General features: G+C 40.2%; 1 protein-coding gene across 1 annotated transcript in view; it reads left to right on the top strand.

Annotated features, from left to right (window-relative positions):
• The window catches only part of LOC144530742 (protein shisa-8), a 131,878-nt gene that overhangs the window by 32,234 nt on the left and 78,242 nt on the right, over nt 1-21,402 (top strand). Inside the window, exon 3 of the mRNA XM_078270450.1 lies at nt 781-1,388. Within this exon, the coding sequence (XP_078126576.1) occupies nt 781-1,388 (608 nt within the window). The remainder of the gene's footprint in view (nt 1-780; nt 1,389-21,402) is intronic.

Raw genomic sequence — 21,402 nt, 5'->3', positions numbered from 1 at the left:
CGTTGAGCATTACAGTTGTTATCCACTCAGGAATATGAGTCCGTCTCCAAAGTGAAAAGCCTTTCATGTGGGAGCCCGTGACTATCTTCAAGTTTGAGAGGAATCTGCCTTATTTTTTCTGCAAGCACCGTCAGGAACCAAGAGTCCTCACTTTTCACGGATTATCCATCCACTCAGCAGGGGAACTCAATGCAAGAAATGCCAGAGGCAAGTTCATTCGTAGGTAACACACCCTCCTGAACTAGATTTCCTCCAAGCCACCAGGATTTGGATTTGTCTACAACCGCCTCTGCTGTCTACTGATGACATATGGCTTTCTGAAAGGTGACATAATCCTGATTTGTTTTTTATCTGCTTTGATAAACACACACCTACACACATAGGACAGATCTGCCAGGGACTGTGATGCGTCTGTGCATGTGAGTGCCTCCTCACAAGGAACTCATTCACTCCTTTTGAGATGTGAGATGGATTTCTTTCACTCACTTGTTCCTCTGCCCCTTGATGTCAATTCCATGTTCTGTAACTGTGTGCAGTAATAACTCGCCACAATGCTAATTGAATGCTCTTGATTTATTTTTCCAGGCATGCATATAGGGCTAACCCCCTCAATTTATCAAAACTGTTAGCTCAATGATTTCTAATCTTAAAAAGCTCACAGATTCATTCAGTTACAGTACTATAATGGAAAGCTCTGGACAAGAATGATATTTAACTTTCTATGTATTTGTTGTTGTTTTTTAAACCTAGGAGCTTTAATATCATTAAAATACACATCAGCACCAAGCCACCACAAGATACTGGAATAAGTCCAAGATGGCCACCTCCGTGCATCCACTCTTGGTAAGCTTCTCCCTGGCCATTCTCCTAGGGTTGACCTCTCTGGGTGGACCTAACTCTTGGCCATCAGGTCAGGCTTTGGCCCAGTTCTTTTCCAACAACGAGACAACCGACCCTTCTATGATACCAGAGGCCGCGCTGGCAACACCCACACCAGATGCCCCACCAGAGGACAAAACGGCTCCAACTAGCGGTAACCGTTGCTGGGGTTACTACGACGTCATGGGCCAGTGGGACCCGCCCTTCAACTGTAACGCAGGTATTTACCTGTTCTGTTGTGGCTCCTGCTTCTATCGCTTCTGCTGCCAGTTCAAAGTCCACAGTTTGGACCAGACTTCCTGTTCCAACTATGACACACCCGTCTGGGCAAACACCGGGGGGCCAGCGGCAACCGTCACAGAGGTCCAAGAGGAACCGGACAAGGATCGGACCCACATGATCGTGTATATTATCTGTGGAGTGGTGGCCATCATGGTGTTGGTCGGGATTTTCACCAAGCTCGGGCTGGAGAAGAGTCAGGGAGGACAGACGGATATGACCAACTCCAGGTATGAACTGAAAAAAATGGGTGGAAGGATGGATGGATGATTTGGGGCACAGAAGGGAGCGAGGATTAATGGGTAGATGATAGATGTGTTAATAATGAGCAGTGAACTAGGTAATGATGATGACGACGATGATGATGATGTCTCCAACAATCATTATGATATTGAACCATTTAGTTTCATAAGATTATCTGGAAGGGGTGAAGGGATGGATGGATGGATGATTGATGATGGATGCATGGATGGATGGATGGATGGATGGATGGATGGATGGATGGATGGATGATGGATGATTATTTTCAGAAGGAAAATAGTCCTTGTTGCTTTTGCATCAATCAGCTAATGTAAAAGCATGTGTACCAAGCTTTCTATTCCAGTTCTCATCTAAATTCATTCTAGACATTTCAGATCAACTTATCAAGCAGCTTATTAAGAGCTATGTCGGGCGCCCATGGTTTTGGGGAGTAAAGGTCTCATTTTTGCAAGAAACATCCAATCACAATATTTAAAATTGTTACGGGCACCGCTAACGCCGGGTGAAAGCTGAAGATTTCTGTCGAGAAAACTGACAATACAGTCTGCTGATTACATGAATTCAATGTCAATTTTGGATGAATTCAGAAACTATGGTGCCGTGTTTTGTTCACAAATTAAACAAAGTTTTTTTTTTTAATTGGCTATTGCTCTTAATCGCGTCTCAGTCTGTCTTCTTCTCAATAGCAACAGTGGTCGAGGCTCAATGGTATCATTTTGGGAAAAATGATAGAAAAAACATAACTTACTTTAAAACTGTTATCAATTACACATGCCATATTTCTTACGAGAAAAAGTAATTACATTACTTCAGTGAAAAATAAGTAGTTGCATTACTTGTTACATTGTTACTCAGCCACAACAACAACAACAACAACAACTCAAACGCTTATTTTTAGATTTGCTGGTAGCTAATTTTAGCATGTAAATGAGACAACTTTAGAGGGAGGCTCATTTCCTCATCTGAATGCAGAAACTAAACTGAGATCAACTCTCCATAAAACTCCCAGCAAGAAAACGAAAAAGCCACAAGCCATTTCAAAGTATTTGAGTGTTACTGGGATTAATAACTGTTATGTATTTGTTAAATTTCAAATATTGGTAAATGTCCTTACACTGCTCATTACTGAAAATGTGACTGAGTAATGCATTGCTGCCCAACACTGTCAGTCATGTACAGAATGGATTGAAAAAAAGAAATAATCAAAAAATAGGAAATCTGGTCTTCATATTCAGTTGTGTAGCACATGTGTGTACATCATGTGTGCAAGTCAATGCAAATGTAAATGTCTGCATGTGTGAATGGACTTGTGTGTGTCTGCATATTTCTGCATATGTGTTAGAAGATCACCAGCTGGGTAATGAATCAAGTGACTGAATCACAGAGAGGTAATAATGGGTGTGATGTCTGTATTCATCTATGAGGAAGCAATGGACATAGTGATGAAGAAAGAGAGCGAGAGAGAAACGGATGGAGGTCAGGCAGTAGGATGGAGATTCCAAAGGACAGATGTCGGACTGATAGTAAGGGAGGAGTTTGGGGGGGATTTACAGTGCAGTTGTTGTATTTTCTCTGTATCGGTGTAGCCGTTTCACATTGATGGGTGATTGATTGCTGTGACACAACTATGACTGTGGCAATGTGCGGCCTCCACTGAACAATGAGAAGAGAGAGGGTGTTTTTTTGGAAGGGTGGAATATTGAGCGGATCTGATGGAGAGCAGCCGATGGCTAATTCTAGTACCGAGAACAGGGGTTTCTGTTTGTGTGTGAGGGGGAAAGGGAGCAAGGGAGACGGTGTGTGTGCTGGGTGTGACCGGCCAGCCTATCGGGTGTTAAGAGTCGGACCAAGGGGGCTCCTTTAAAATCCTGTCATTACCGGATCCCCTCTCATCCTTCCAGGGGAGGATGAGAAGAGCAGGAAGAAGAGGATAGCGGTGGACATCAGCACTCATTAGTGTTATACTGCATTGAGCCACCCATAACATGATGAAAGATGGCAGCTCTTGGCACAATTTCCTCCCTGAATCAAACAGTTACATGTCAGGCTTTATTCTTGAATTCAGGGGTGGTTTGGGAGATATTTCTGAACTCTGGTTGGCTGTCTTCATCACATGCAGGTCATACTGTCACAAGAGATTCAGCATTTTTGTTTGAAGTTTCTCAGAAGTGACATGGGTATGCCTCCAATCAGCTGGACAGATGCTGGCAAGCATCTGTCCAGCTGAAGTGTCCTGGAGCAAGACACTGAAACTCTGCTCACTTGACCATTTACTTTGACCTTCCTGGATGAAAACAGTTTTTTTTTACCGATTGTAAATAAATAAGATAGGATAATAGAAATCATTATTTTCCAGTCCTCTTTAAAGTCAAGTAAATAAATTGCTGCAAATTCCTTCTTGTACAGGATTTTTACTTGTAAAAGATTATGCTACTGTATATTTTTACTTAAATAAAGGATCTCAATATTTCTTGTACCACTTGTACAATTTTGACATGAGGACATGTTAAGACTAAATGGTTTTAAACTTTTTCAGTATTCCCAAAGAAGTGCGTTTTTGGTGGGTTGCCAAAGTGCCCTACTGCCTACATTGCAATAATTCATATTAAGAAATAATACAAAAGCACTACTAGCATTACTGTGACAAAAGCTGAATCGTTGCAAATGTGCCTTTTTTTTGTACCACCATGGCATAGACCCAAGGAAGGGTCTCTTAACTCAGGACGGAAAAAGGGTCAGTGCCAACCACAAAGCAAAATAAGAATGTGAGAAATAAGGAGAGACTGTACAGTAGAAGGCTATGTTTGGAAAAACAAAGACGATAAAGACAGATCTAACCACTGCATGGATGTGACCAGAGCCTAGTGATAAAGGAGCCTGTAAATGACAGTCCGCTGGAGCATAAGGGAAAAAGGTACACAAGAGAGAAGGAGGCGCTGATGAGTGAAGGCCTTAGCTGTTGTAATTCCACTGATTTGCCATTGAGAACTGTGGCTGGGCTAAATGGATAATGATTGTCTGTGCGAGTCTTTCTTTTTTTTTTCTCTCTAGGGCTTGTTTTAACACCTTTGGACTATTCTCGAGTCTCGGCTTCTTTTAGGATTGAACTGGGATGGCGTTTAAAACAGCCTGGTCGCACAGAATTCCGTGAAATGATCACAAATTGTTAACAGCGCATTACGTGGTGGTGGCACGGAATGTGTGAAAAATCCGTGTGGCCACCACGAAAAACAATGCCAATGTAAAGTCAATGAGAAGATGACGTAGCATTAAGAGTGACTACGGTAGCGAGTACTATGTAAGGCCGAAATTCCGCATAAGGAGGTTGGTTGGGTGGTGGATGGGTCAAACACAGGATTTTCACCCCGGAGATCGGGGTTCATGTCCCGCAATTTTCCTAAAGTCGCTTTCTTCTTTTCCGTCCTGTTCTTCTCGCGTGTCACCGTAAGCCCACCCACAACCTTTTCCTGAACCCAACCGTCCCGTTCTTCCCGCGTGTCATGGAACCGTAAGCCCACCCACAACCTTCTCCTGAACCCAAACGTCTCGTTCTTCCCGCGTGTCACGGAACCGTAAGCCCACCCATGACCTTTCCCTTAACTTAAGGGGCCGTGTTTATTTAACGGAATTCTTCCGTGGGCCCATCACGGAAATTTTCGGTGATCCGTGTTCATTTCATGGAATTCTTCCGTGCGCCCATCACGGAATGTAATGCGATTCCGTGAAACTGCCAGAGATTTTGAGTTAAGGGGCCGTGTTCATTTCACAGAATTCTGTGAGATCAGGTTGGTTTAAAATAATGTGGTTGTCGATGTTCAATCTTATTAGAAAACTCCTATTTCAAGGTGCATGAAAGGGTTTTCTGACCAGTTGTTGGAAGATTTATCCTGGTTAGTGCTTAGAGATAATCAGTTTTTACAGGAGTTTGGTACTGCCATGTGTACTGTGGGTCTGGAGAAAACAGGTCTCCCTAAGATATTGCGGGAAAGATTTTGGGGGATTGTAGTGTGGGTGATATTCAGATCCGGTAGATTCAGAGTGAGAAATGTTTTGTCATGACTGATACAAAGAGAAGGCAAATAATGTAGTTGTTGATTTTATCCATTAATCATTAATACAGTTTGTACATTTGCTCCCCAGGTCATATTTCTCTAATTTATTCCCATCATAATTGTCTTTCAAGAAAAAATAAATTGTCTCAGCACAGTCTCCCTGACAGTATTCAGGCAAAACACACATTTTAGAGGCAGCCCCTTGCACACAAAGTCAGGGAAAAGACACAAGTGGAAGAAAAATGTTTCAATTTAAAGTGGCTATATGTAACTTTCAGTTTGTGTTGATTCTGGTGGCCGTTTGAACAAAAGCGGTAGTGTTTTTACCACACACGCTTTTCTTTACGGTGCTATATTGCCCACTGTATTACCAAGTTAGCGTTACCGGGAGGTCATATAATCGCAATGAATATTTTGCTCGGACAGAAAATCATTCATTTACAATAAGAGAATATGTTACAGATGCATCGTCGCGTTTCAAGTGTTGCAGAAGGTAACTTAGCCTACTTTGGATGTCTCGTGAGATAAACCCGGTATCTCTGTCACTGTGTCACAAGCCAAAGCATTAAGAGATTGTTGTAGCAACCAATGTAATATTAACTTAGATTAATATAGCGTGTGTCATGAAACCCACAGATGCATTACACAAGTAAAGTTACAGGGGAACAAGGGAAAAGAAAATAGTAGGCCAACACAAACACGGACTGAAAGGAATAAAACCTCCGCGCTAAATGGAAAGAGGACGTCATTTAATGTAGGCTACTAACGTACAACCACATTGCGCATTGTAAAGTTATTTTATGAATGAAATAGACATATTACATACCCAAGGACCAATTCTGGGAAATTTTTGAATCATTTACAATCCCGTAATTGTCGCCACCTGTTGAGAGCCATCGTCTTTCACTTTACCTTTTAGCTTTTAGTTGTTCTTCGTTTACTTTCCTTTTTTTCTGTGATGGTCCTGCCCCAGTATCAGCCATTACTACAACAGATAACTTCTTAAATAATATTAAAATACAATTAGGCCTGTTTAAAGAAATCTCCTGCTACCTTTTACCTGGCTGAATACACTTACACAGGCTTTTCCGGTGTTATGGCAAAATCTGTGACCCGTCAGAATGTGTGCTCTGTAGCTCCGTCTACCTGCCGCAAATCACTTTGTGACTTTGCGGGAGAAGTCTGTTAGTCTTATTTGCTGTTACAGGTCATTTATGATCATCAGATGGAACATTACATTCACAAACGTGTAAAATTGAATTAGGTATAGTCACTTTAAGTTAAAAAAAAATAAAGTATCCCTATCTCAGGTTGTATGACTTAATTGTATGTGTGCACTGAGACAAACAGAAAATGAGAGGGAAGAGAATACCAGAAAGAATAGAAACAGAAACTGTCTCAGTTCCAGCTGGTTTCAAGTTGTTAACAAAAGACTAAATTAATTGCCAAAAATGTAAATGAAAAAAAAAAAAAAAATGCATTGAGTTTGAGACCCCAATTATAAAATGAATTTCGGTATTGTCTGAGTTTGCCTGTGAGAGACAGAACAATGCTTGGTGTTTCTGTGCAGACTGGATGAGCCTTGGTGAAATTGTTTTCCCCATTTTAAAATTCATTCTCAACCTGCATACATTTCACAGCAAGACACTTTCACCCAGCTGTGAGCGACACAGTGCAGTGGGTCTAAACGTGTGTGTTTGTGTACATGAGTCTGGGTGCACACGTGTGTGTGTGTGTGTGTTTGTGCCTTGTGCATGTGTGTGTGCACTCAACAAATAAATCCAACCACAGAGCTGTTAAGGTGGTAATGTGCTGAAACACTAGGTCAGGCAATCACAACAGGCAGCAGTGCAATGATTTATAGCACACACACACACACACACACACACACACACACACACACACACACACACACACACACACACACACACACACACACACACACACAAACCTCTCATTATAACTGTACGGTGCCCCCCTCTGTGTCCCACCCATTGCACTGCTTCTCACCTCCCAAGCGGCTGTTTGTGTAGTCTATCTGCTGCAGTGTAAGTTGTGTGGAAACTGCTGCAAAGCAAAATTAAAAATGAATCATATCCTTTGATACGTGATTCAGCTGTGGGAATTAATGCGCAATATCAAGTTTTCTTATTTAAATTACTGACAGCTCAGCTCATCATATTATGGACTGCAGCTTCACTGAAAGCGAAGAGTGGACACAGTAAGACAGGAAAAAAAGAAGAGGACATACACAAAGGCCTTTCAAGTACTTGTTTATATTACCAGAAATGTTTAAAGCTGACATTTTGCATAATTGAGGGAAATATGTAGAAATCATGTAGACAAGGTGCCAAATGGCAGAGAGCAGCGATGTCCGTTCCACGCACACCGTGCCTCTAATAATCAGTGCCAGTGACATTAAGGTGGTGGCCAATAAATATTTGGCACATCAACCTTCATAAAATCTATTTAAAAAAAAAAAATCAGAAAACACAGCCTGTGCATTAAGACAATAAAACCATAATTGCTTGCCAAGAGCATAAATAATGTGAATAGAACAATGAACAAACAAATCTACAATAAATACTAGTAAATGTATTACACACACACACACACACACACACACACACACACACACACACACACACACACACACACACACACACACACACACACACACACACACAATATATCAATCTTGCTTTGCCAGACCGTCCTCCAAAGTGTGCTTAAGGAGAGTCTGGTTAGCGGATGGGAGGAAGACGTGCTTTGGTTCAATGGCATTTCTTTAAACCAATCAGAATCGTCATGGGCACTAAGCTCCACACAGAGCCGCTGCAAAATGGTCGCGCGAGAGAAAACTCAGATTGGACAGATAGTCTAGCTAGCTGTCTGGATTTACCCTGCAGAGATCTGAGGAGCAGTTAACCACAGTCCTCAGAAATCCACCGGATTTAAAATTCCAACACAAAGAAAGCAGACGGAAACAAAAAATACATGCATCCGGCAGATTTTCTTTTCGGCACGGGAGAAATCCCGGAATAAGCAGTGGTGAAAGAAGTATTCAGATCCTTTACTTAAAGAAAATTAGCAATACCACACTGTGAAAGTAAATTTACTACAAATTAAAGTCCTGCATTCAAAACCTTACTTAAAGGGGCTGTGTATGAGCCTGTACAAGGCTGTACAGTAAGGCTGTAAACAAATGATTGCTATGTGAAGATATAGACAAGTCCCTCTGTGTGTGTTGCAATCTGAGCTTCTCTGTTCTTTGTTTTGATATGGTTCTGCCGCTCGTCCATGTTAGTGCATGTGAGTACCTTGTGCGTCGGTATCTGACGCTGATCGACGTGACAAAGCGTCGGTATTTGTTGAGTTGGGGAATGGTCTGTGAGAGCCATGTGGAGGCAATCCCAGACTACTTTTTTTCTGAACATCGATTACAGACCCTTTAAGTAAAGTACTGAAGTAAAATCAGTCAGTTTTACTTAACCTATCAAAGGTAAAGTAGCCTATTGTTTAGTTAAATGTTCTCTGCAGTGTTTTACTGTTATATATGATGTTTCTGTATAAATATGACTGCTGCATTAATGCAGAAAATGTTATGTATGTTGAAAATAAGCAGAACATGCTCAACTCATTAAGCAGCACTTCATCCTTGGGTTCATCAGAGACATTCACAGTAACAATGGTCAGATTTGGAGATACGTGGTTTTCACTGGACAGGAAGGGGATGAACAATTGTAATCTGAAAAGCTAAAGCTGTCAGACAAATGTAGTGGATGTAGTACATTGTTGGCCTCTGAGATGTAGTGAAGTGGAAGATTAAATGTGCACACACTGGAATTTACTCCACAACGAAGGTCCATGTTGATGGAGAAAAGTATTTTGCCAAGGAAAAACTGTCATACGCTCACATAACTAATCCTAAGTAACACTGTTCATGTGTTATGTAAAGACAAGTGCTGACAAAGAAGGATTACTCATGACAAGTACTTACCTTCATCAGGGACCTTGTTAGCTCCACTGATGATGTTTAGAATATTATCACGCAGCTCAAGTGCCCTTTGTGTTTTTGATTGGTGGAACAAGTGACCACTTACCTAAATCTGTAACTACAAAACACACACACACACACACACACACACACACACACACACACACACACACACACACACACACACACACACACACACACACACACACCTACTCCCTTTAATAGCATTGTACCACTTATTATAAGTTATTCCACTGAAGAGCCATGTGTTCAAGGGCACAAGCAATTGAATGACCCACTGGGGATCCAAACAACCATTTCCATCGGCCATTCTATTCCTCTACTGTATTAGTATTGTGCTTCATCAACAGCGCTTCCTATTTCCTTTGACTGTTCAGCCTCGATGGCGCTTTCCATCATCGCCTGTGACAGGTGTTTAGAGCCAAGAGATAAACATGTGCACACGGTTCTGCTTTCCTCAAACGGTTACGGCAGTGGCCACATGAAGTTAACATTTTATAGCATGGGGTGCAGTCCAAGATTAATCTTTGTGACGAGGCCCGTCGGGGTGGAATAAACTGATGATGTGGAGTTTAGTTGCTTTTTCATTTAGGATCAAAGGTTTTGAGGTACCATGAGCAAAACAAACTAGTTAAAATATCAATTAAAAAAATAAAGAAAATGACATAAAACAGATCAAACTATTCTTCAAATTGACTTTACAAAGAAACTCGATGTAAAACGGGTCTTCAGGCTTCAGTGCTGATTTCGCCTCTATTGGTATACTATTGGGCTTTTGCTATTGTCACCTTGCATTAATAAGAGCTTGTGTTTTAGTAGAGCAGTGAGGCTTGTTAAACTCACGTCCTCTTCCTCCTCCTCCATGCTTAATCTGGACCAAAAATAAACTCTTTGATGCTGCAGCAGTATAAAAAATAGACTCTGACCCTCCCAAAGTGCACTCAAATAAACAATGAATAACTGTTTCTGCCTTTTGTTAGCCCCTGAGCACATTTAGGGAAGAATGTATAATTGTGAATATTTTCAGCCCGGACCTTTTTTTTGATGTGTTAAACATTTTATTACTGACTTCACTTTATGCTTCACTTCACCACTATCTCTGCTCCTCAAAACCCACTCTGAGGCCAAAGTGATATTTGGTAGTTGGACTGTTAAAGTGATTACAACACCTATTTTCAGCACGAAAACACACTTTGCTCTTAGCCGACTGCTGGCTTTCATGCACCTGCCTAAAGTTTTCTTCTTCGCATTTTACTTGTTGGAACTCCTACATCCAAATAAAGGGTTTAAAAGGTTTATACCAGCACACTTGAGGTAAACAGCTCAGAGAGGCAGCGCTGCACCGGAGGATGCATGATTTATCCTTCCTGAAGATCAGATCAAACTAGTTTATTTAATCCAAGCAATGCATTTCTGGTCCAAACACTATGTTGCTATTCATGGTATTCACACAGGTGCACCGCTGTGACAGAAATGTGATTGGTTCGTAGTTGTTGTCTTGCCCTACACATCTTGTTCTTATGATTAATCAATATTTGAGGAAATATTATGTAGAGTCAATATGAAAATATACAGTTAATGCATATATGATAATAATCAGACACAATCAAATGCTTATGACCGGGAAGGATAAATCTGGGTGGGGAAAGTGAAAGAACCGCAGCGCCTGTCCCTCCGTCATAACAACTTTTACTCAAAATTGAGTTGAAGTCTTGCATTGATTTATTTTTTTTATTTTATTTTTTTCACAATTAGGTACTTCTACTTATTTAAAAGATCAACACTTCCTCCACCCGGGGTGTATGCATGCATTGTATTTCTGTGTATATGGACAGGGGTTTGTCTTCTCACATGCATGTCCAACAGAGGCAGTTGTTTCAGTTGTGTTATGATTATAACTCCACACCACACCCCAGTGCAGCAAAGCTCAGCGAGACAGATTGCTGCAGAGCCCTGAAGTTCCTCAGCTCAACTGTTGCTGCAGTGGCTCCACATCACATTTTCTATCCTATGCCTATGCCCCCCTATTCCTGTGTAGTTGTTCAATTTCTTCCTCTTTCTCCTTCCCCCAGTCTTCCCATTTCAAATACTGTATCCTATTATTTCTTTTGTTGTTTCTTCACCTCATCTTCTCCTTTCTGTCATTCTCTTCAGGGGTCTCATGTATAAAACAAGGCAGATATCAGGCCGAAAAGTGGGCATGGCAGATGGTCAGATTTAAAAACAAAATGACACAAGAGTTTGCATTTTCATACAGAAATCGTTGTGTGCACATTATGCATATTAATAAAGTGAAGAAATTAAACATTAAAAAGTACATTAAAAATTTTGAAGGCAGGTTTTAAGTTTAGGCAATTCACAGTGCTTTACATAAGATATAATGGCATTAAGAAAAGATTTTTATTTTGTTATATAAAGTATAACAAACATCCTCAAAATACTAATACTTGTACAGAATGTATGCACTTTATCTTAAGTGTGGTGAATTGCTCTCATTAAGTACATTGTATTTCAAAAGCTGAATAACAGTTAGTCCTTTCCCACTGCTATTTGCATGCATAATGGTATACAGTAAAGATGAAAAAGAAGAGGGGACTAATGCCTGTCTATATCACTTCCAGTTTATTGTGATTTTTGTGAATGCCAAATTCAGCAATTGGAAGGTTTTATAGATTTGAATAAATGTTTGCATAAAATTCCTAGTATTGGTTCCTGTAATTAAATGAAAAAACCTGCATGGAGGAACATCTAGCATAGTGAAAATTGTCATTTTCACTGCTCAAAGTATTTTTTATCTGAGGCACAACAGCTACTTACATTATCAAAATTGTAACAGCATATCTGGCAGTTGCCTCCTCTCCTCTCCTCTCCTCTCCTCTCCTCTCCTCTCCTCTCCTCCCCTCTCCTCTCCTCTCTGACTTTAATTTAGTTACTTGCCAGAGCAGCCAAAAAAGCATCCAAAAAGTCATGACTCTTCTTTTTCTTTGTCATCCTACTTCTTCCATGCGTGATATTTATATCAGATTTTCATCAAAGCCCACGCACCCAAATTACCAGATATTTACCATAAGATAAGTAGCTAAAAGACCATATGCCACTTTAAAGAAGGCAACATATAGATAAATCAAGTGTGATGACTTCATAATGAGAGGTCTATTTTTTAAGCATGTCGTTGGGCTGTTAACAAGGATCTGCGTTACTTTTGACTTTGTAATTTGAAGGCACTGTAGGAGGCTTGTGGGAGGCTCCATTGTTAAAGTGTGTGTATATTTTCTTGTCTATATATTTAGTCTAACAATGTTTTGCTAACTCCTCAGAACTGGCTGTGTGTGTTACATTGTGTGTCTGTGAGCCTTTCTGTGACTGTGTAAGTTTGCGTACATGGAGGTTGGGAACAGGCCGTCCAACAGCTCCATTTTCACTCCAGTGATCCTGGTAATGGTCTTGTCCCAGTGTGGATTGACGCCCGTTCCAAGTCGCCCTGACAGAAAATCCACTGCTTACATGTAGCTGTTTGCTGGAGCATGCACAGTAGCAAGAATTATCATTCCCTGTGTACTGTAGCTGGTCATCTGTCTTTCTCCTGCTCCTCTATCTCACCATTGACTCAACTTTCACATCTATCTATCTATCTATCTATCTATCTATCTATCTATCTATCTATCTATCTATCTATCTATCTATCTATCTATCTATCTTCTGGTTTATCTGATGTCTATTCATCTCCATACCATTCTCAGCTATTATGCATAGCCTATCCTCATTTCTTTGCAATCTGCCCTTTGTAATGGGACGGAAAAGTTACTGCATGATAGAGAAGTGAGTCCCAGATGCACCCAGATGTTTCCTGTATTCTTCCTGCTGAAGCAGGACATTGTTCCCTCTGCACAAAGTATATATGTACTTCTCTCTTTGTGTGTTACTTTGAGACCCCTTTCACGCTACTCTTGGATACGTGTCTGTGAAACAGCTCTCCTGCTTGCAAGCAAAATAAATTGAACAAACCACTCTGACCAGCTTTTTAGTTTCATCATTCTTTAATTCGCGTTCAACCCAGTCCGTCATAGAAATCTTCCACCACACCTTCAACCTTCTATTTCCTTTTCATCTTTTAATAGCTTTCTGTCAGAGAAGAGAAGACCTCGAGTAGTAACAGTAAGGTTAGGATAGCCAATATAACGCTGTAAATACATAAAGACTATTATAGCCTAATGTATAAGAAATGGGTAATCTTTTACTCAGTTAATCATGTAAATAGAGAAATGTAAATCTAAAAAGGTTAGCAATTATTTCATCATTAGCTAATAGCATGTGTAAATAATTTACACACGTCCTCCTGGAATATGTGACAGAAGCTTGGTGATGTAGGCTAGCTGGTGAGCTACAGTAGCTGACAAGCTAGCCACCAACACGCTAGCTAGCTGTCGAAATAGCTCACCAAGCCTCTTTCAATTTTCTCTGTACTGTTTATACCCCACATATTTTGTTCTCAGGATTGTACATCATCTCAATATATCAAAAGTTACTGAAGAGGGATTAAAGCTCTCCAAACTAACAAACCTGCTAACTGACAGCGAATATGTTAGCTTGGTTGCTAATGGGTCAATAAGTGTGCAGTTTATTCGAAAGAAGTATTTGTACCATTGACTCTTAACTGTCTGCCAACCATTCCTCTTATTTTGACCACTACAGAGGAGATAAAATAAAAGTGGATGGTGTAACACACCTAAGCTGCATTAGCTTCCGCTATTTTGGGCTCACTGGCTTTGCGTTCCCTTAAAAGGCTGCACTGTCAACACAGCTATTGGTCAGTGGCACAAATATGCGTGTCAAGGTACACCAAAGTTGAACTTGACTTGACATGTGCACAGTTTTGCACTGATCCATTGAAATAAACTGATTTTGATGCAAAATTGAAAATGCTGGTGTGAAGAGGCCTTCATAATCAGAATCAGAATCAGTTTTATTGGCCAAGTATACTTACATACACATTCGGTAGGTGTTAACTCTCTATACATTCAACAAATAGACATGTAGTAGTAACATACTGTACAATAGAAACAACAATATATATAGGCACATATCAACATAATATACAAAAATACAAATATACAAATAAGACATAATATCAAGACAAGTACACGTGGAGTTAACTGATTATTATTACAAAGTCTGTATCATCCCTCACTAACCGCTCTCTGTAGTAATCTTCTAACACTTTTTATCACTGTTCTCATCATTATAGCTGCACATCATGACAACACTGTTGCTAATAAGGGAAATACAGTTCTTATTTACCACAGTGTACACAATCATTTTTTTTTACAGGTTATTAATAACAGACCTCAAACAATATGTTTTGTTGCATGTGACTGTATGAGTGTTTTTCTCCCTGTCTTGCTCTCTTTCCCATCCTTCCCCTCTCATCCGCTTTGCCTTCTCAGTAATCACCTTTCAGCTCTTATCTGTAAACACCATTGCCCCTACAGGAACACTTAAACTTACTAACACAGTGATTAAAACAGAGAAAAATATCCATCCGCTTTGACATTCATCCCCCCTTCTCCCCCCTTTCTCTTCTTTTCAGCTTTCACCATCCCTCCTTATTCTTCCATCTCTCCCCATTCCTTCTTTATAGTCAAAATAATTACCTGCTAGCTGGCTTCGCCCAAACTGTTGTACATTTCCAGCATTGTGCAGGGATGGAGATGAAACAAGATGTGGATGAGGGGAAACTCAGAAGGGGGAGCTGGATGGCACAACGAGGAGGAATTCACTTCTTTACTTTGCTCTCTACTTTCATCCCTTACCATCATCCTCGTTCATGTTCTGTTTGGTTATGCTTTTGTGTGTCTCTTTCCCCATTGGTCTCTCTTTGTCTCTATCATGCTTCCTTTTCACTCTTGATCCTTTCTTCTGCATCACTCCTTTTTCTCTCTTCCACGTAGCCCCATTTCTTTTCCAAAGTTTCTTTTTTTGCATAATAGGAGAACATACACTGTGCAGAATGTAGTCACTAACATATCTAGAAACACTGATACAGCCATCATCTAATAATCCAATTAATGGACATGTTTTTTTCAATGAATATCAATCATAATGGTCACATTTGTATAGACATTTTTACACATACACATTTACAAAACCGCTTACCCTCTCACCAACACTAAGCACACACATATTCACCTATACACACAATAACACACACAAACTTGTTGCGACAGGCTGCAGAGTGCAGTGCCTCTATATGTTGAGACCAATCTTAGCAGTCGTTTCTCACCTTTGGGGTCGAAAAGCTGGGTTATTCATCTTCCTCTCATACCAGTCCAAAGACAGAAAGACAGATAGAGAAGGAGACAGAGAGAGACAGAGAGGACTACAAAAGTTGAAACAAGAAAGGTCCCATGTTTTTTTTCCAGCTGTTTTCTCCTCTCAGTTAATCATGTTTTGCACTTGACCTGATATTTACTTCAGAACAAAGACTTGGATAAGAACTTAGTGTTCGCTATCAGTAACAGACAGACTGGGTTGTTTTGTGATGTTTCTGGACTAGGCTTATTGTAATCCAAATTTGCTATAGTGGACAGAGCAATGTGTTCCAGAGGGATTATCCTGATTCTTAGTATGTACTTTACATTTTTAAATGTAACTTTAATGTCCCACGTCGAAAAAAAGGAGTCTCCTTGACAATCGGTCGCCTTTCCCTTGGTCAGGACCTCTTGGCGTCGTTTTTTAACACTCTGAAAGTCTCGACGTGAATTCAAACAAAAGTAACGTTACTTGGTTAGGTTTAGGCAAAAAAAAACTTGGTTAGGATTAGGAAAAAAAACGATTGGAGGTGTAAGTTAACAGTAGTAAGTTAACATATGTAAGTTAACATATGTAGCCTATACGTAACTTTTAAAAAGCCAACGTTGACTTTTGGTTTTGCACGGAACACGAACGCCGGTTTTCCCGGTTAAAGTCTTGTGGTTTTTTTTATAACATTAGAAGCAAGTGTGGTTCTTTAAGTATATTTTGATGCTATTAGTTATGTACTCTAAGTTAAGTAAAAGTTGACAATACTACCACGTTGTGGTATTGCTACTTTTACTTAGCTCCTCCAACCACTGTTCGTTATAAATATTTGAACTTTGCATCAAAGAAATATTTTTTGCTATTCACTCACTTTGTTATTGCAAATGGGTTGCCTATGATCCTCAGCAAGCAGAAGAAAGCAACAAGAAGAATACATCAGTGTAATACCAAATTCAGATCACTTTGTTGTTGCAGTCAGAAACAAAACACACTATAGTTGCTAAACTCCATCATTGACCCAGAATGCAAAATTGAATTAATTCCAACTGCTGAATGTATTACAGAATGATTATAGTTGCTTCAGCCTGCATTTGAATCATGTTTTCCCCTTCTCCAATGTTTGTGACAAAATAGATAGTTTACTGTAATAGTAGGAAATGTGGATTATTAAACCATGTGTGTCTGGTTCAGGCAGGAATTCCTTCATACACTATGTTACTGGTGTTCCACAGCAGCTAATCAGGGTTTACTCTGTATGATGGTGTGTGTAACATGTCATATGATAAGATAGATGAGACTAGTAAATGTGTGTTGTTCTCCTACCAAGAACAACACACATGTCCTATTTCGAAAAATAAGTTTTCTGTTATACAACAGGCAAAGGCAGCAGTTAGTTCAAATATGAACTAACAACTACAACATGTTTTCAGGGACTGGATGCAAAACAACGAACATGTATCTGATTAACACCTACCCACCTGCTTTTTGCTTCCCCTTTCACAAACATAGCAACATGCTCTTTCTTTTTGCCTCAGCAAAATTAAGTTGTTTTCACTGGGTTTTGCTTTTCACTATAATAAAAAAAAAAAAAATCAATATCCAACTACTTCTATTCCTCTCTGTTTGTTTTGTATACCCTGTTGGTTGACAACACATCACTGGCATAGTTTACCTTACATTGCATTTTCAACTAGGACAGGAGAGTCATCAACCACAAAAAGACATGCCACTTTAAGTAATTTATGATATTAAAACACGCCACAAAAGCCTGTGTGCTTAACAGAAGCAGCAGCAGAGTATACCTATCTCTGCTATCTGTTTACTGATCAGGATTGTATTTGTTCTTTGCACTCCGGATTAATAACACGGTGCCTGGGCTATAATGACAATCAATCAGGTCTTAGGCCTGCAGTTACAACGCCTGATGACACTGTCATAGTACACAAGAGCCATGGTGCAGCAGGAGCCATGGTGCTGTCTGTAGAGCCAACAGCAAACATTAAATTCAATATTTTACCTGCATCTTTTTAAGTACCTTGGAAGCCTCCCATCATCACTGGAAACATGCCCAGTGTTTCTAATACTCTGACTGTCAACTCTTTCCAATGTTTTTTTTCCGAGCTAGTCACAATGATGCCAATGCTGTGTCAAGTGCTGTCTTTATTTATCGTTTTTTTTTTTTACAAACACATACGCACACTCACATTTGGCAGCAGTGAAACCGTCGATATGTGAGTCCTAATTATACCGATGCTGTATCAACGTTTTAAATGTCTGCATGATGCAACTCTGACGCTCGACGAGAGAAAGAATAATAGGCCAATAGGCGGACAAGGGAACGAGAGAAGGAAGAGAGGAAAAGAGATGTTGATGTCTTGTCCTTGAAAACAATATGATACTACGAATGGGATGCTGTGAAATAACAGAGTCAATGGAAAATGAACTGAGATTTGTCATCTCTACATGACAGCCGTGATGGTCAGAATTACACCTCAGCTTATCCATCCACTCCTCCCTCTCTCCAGTCATCTTTCTTTCAATCCATCACCTTCATCACCATTTTATGCTTCTTCCCCTGCTTTCCTTTCTGCTATCATCCTCATAAACTCCACAGTCTGCCTGCCCCTTCATTAGCATTAGGCCTACTTGTTATGTAATATGTCAACAACACCAACATTTTTTTTGCTCATGTATACAGCTGCAACTGTGGAAAAACCCTGTGCCTTCAAGTTAGTGACCATACTGTGTCCTTATGTTTTAAAAATATAAAGCATATACTTGGCTAAATGCTGAAATGAAATACAAACTTAACTGATGATTAGAGAGACTACCCTTTAACAGATCATCATCAGGCTCTCTGGCAGGTTGCTCTGAGGGTTGTAAACAGAGATATTAAATGCTCTTTCTACTGCAGATCCTGGCCTGCTAACATCCAAAAGGCCAAAACCGGAGGACAAGGGGTGTACTGGGAATTTAGGAAGGAACTAAATCTTAAAACAGCATGTCTGGGATGTACTCGGATGCATTTTGTTAAGCCATTTGAAAGGAATTGGCAAGTAGAGAGGGATCATCACTGCATCATTTATTTACAGCAAAAAAGCTTATTTATAGTTAAAACGTCTTATTTCATTTTACAAGCTAAATTAAACAGTTTTATAATGTTTTATTGGTATTTCGATCTGAAATTGTATTTACATGAGGAAATAGCCTATCATCAAACACTTAAACAGGCCTACTCTTCTGGGGAGAAATGTTGATTTGGTGTAAATGTATATTTTTTTTAGTGTCCCAAATTATTTTACAAAAAGTGAGTGTCCCAAATGATGAGGGTCTTATTTCAGGCAGGTTAGTTTATTATTTTCCAAAAACTGAGTGACCCAAAGCTACCATAAAGCTACCATCTGCGGGATTATGACTGAACGCCTCTAAGTCAGAATCGTAGCGATACCCATGCGCCTTTAGGGACCCCCTCGAAAACGAGATAATACATATCAAGGGGTTTATCCTAATAATAAACAGATTTTGTAGTGCTTCGGTTGATCTGGAGTAGCCCGGGCCCTTGGGTCCGGGTGAGCAGAGCCGTTTGTGACTGGGTCGGGGTGCGGCCGGAAAAGCGCCGTAGTGTTTATAAAACAAGGTTTGAGGGGTGGGGGTTAGGCAAGTAGTAGGCCTATCATGATTTCTTTAGGCTACACTGTAAACTGTGTGTATTAGTGCTGGGAAAACATTTGGCCTCATTTGCCACGATCGTTTCCAAAGAACGGGGTCGCCCTGCCATTTTTTCGCTTGTAAATAATGCACATTTGTCACAAAATGACTTAATAAATGACTTTTTGAGTGGCAAACTTGTCACGCCCACATTAATTACTATAAAACACCAGCATATCCTTGACGTTCCAATTCCAGGATTTTTCCGGTGCTGCTGGAAATTCCGCCTGATGCATGTATTTTCTGTTTCCTTCCGCTTTCTTTGTGTTGGAATTCTAAACTCTGGTGGATTTAAGAGGACTATGGTTAACTGCTCCTCAGATCTCTGCAGGGTAAATCCAGACAGCTAGCTAGACTATCTGTCCAATCTCAGTTTTCTTGCATGACTATTTTGCAGCGGCTCTGTGCGGAGTTTAGCACCGCCCATGACAATTCTGATTGGTTTAAAGAAATGCCACTAAACCTGAGCATGTTTTCCTCCCATCCCCGAATGCTATGTGGAATAGCCAGACCCTCATTCAGCGCGCTTTAGAAGACGGTCTGCAAAGTGAGACTACTGTTATGATAACCACGGAATTATTATCGATCGTCGCTTTCCTTTTTTCATTTCCCTTTACTCCAAGTAAAACACAAAGCACCAATGCATTAGTAACGGTTTAACCATTATACCCTTAGGGACATTCTCTTCTGTGACTATGAACGTTGGCAGTGGTAACCACACTAAAGATTATCCACTCAGGTATACTGGCAACAAAAGAGCCCTTAATGTTCTGTTCAGTTGAGTTTCACAGTGGCTGCTCCAGAAAACAAAGTCACTTTGTGTAAGCTGTTCATTACTGCTTTGTCCTCAATGAAGGAATAAAAACACTGGTTACCGCTCGTTCCCATAACCAATAAACCCATCACTGTGTCCCAGTGCTCAGCTGCAGTGTTTAACCATACAGGGTCCTTACACGAAAGTGGAGCACGAAGGCACGGAAACATGGTTACATAACACAGGACAAGCGAAGAGAGAGGGATAGAGTTTTGGGTAAACAGAAACAGAACACATCAGAGGGAAATAAAGAGCATGGAGATAAAATAAAAAAGATAGATGGGAAGAGAATGTGGTTTGGTTTGTAAAAGTGACGGATAAGCACCGGGCCATAACGATTGAAAGGCAGAAGGAAAGAGGAAGAAGGACAAAATATAGGGTCTGGAAAAGATTTTCGTTTCTTGTTGATTTAGGCTAGTCTTTATTATCATGAATAAATGTTACAGATATTTTCTCTAACTGTATTGCAGCCGTTGGTTGTCAGTTCTGGTTGTGCCTTAATCTAAAAGTCCTTTACGTCTGGCTTTCAGTGTGACTCCTTTCCAGGCACTCCATCTCTGTGACTCTCTTTCCTCTCAGTTCCTCTTTTATAACTGTCTTTTCTCCTTTGCCCACTTTTTCTGTACCTACTCCATCCATTCCCTTGTCCATTCATTCGTCAATCTATCTGTCTCTCCCCCATTCGGTGTGTTTATCAGTATGAACCACTGAAAAATGTAAAGAACCATTTACATTCCGGCCACATGCTTCCTCTCTTCCCTACTGTTGTACAAACGAGTGTGATAAATCTTAAGGGAGGGAAGGATTGCTGTAGTTGCTGCATACATATTGAAGCACAAAGGCAGTGACAACAAACCAGATGTTCAATGTATTTAGTTGAAAACCAATGTTAAACACTGCCAGCAGAAAAAGCCACCTTATGCATCATAACTTGTGCCATGCCATGACACGAACTGAAAGTGGATGTTTAAAATTCTAACAGCCCTGTGGCATTTCAGATTCATTGGACTGGACTGTGGAAAGGGATAGAAAAATTGGAGAGATAGAGGGCAACGACATGCAACAAAGGATTCATTTTGTTTTTCGGTAGTATT

This window comes from Sander vitreus, chromosome 15, assembly GCF_031162955.1.
Source record: "Sander vitreus isolate 19-12246 chromosome 15, sanVit1, whole genome shotgun sequence".
Lineage (NCBI taxonomy): Eukaryota > Metazoa > Chordata > Actinopteri > Perciformes > Percidae > Sander > Sander vitreus.
This window is presented reverse-complemented; position numbering and strand designations above follow the sequence as displayed.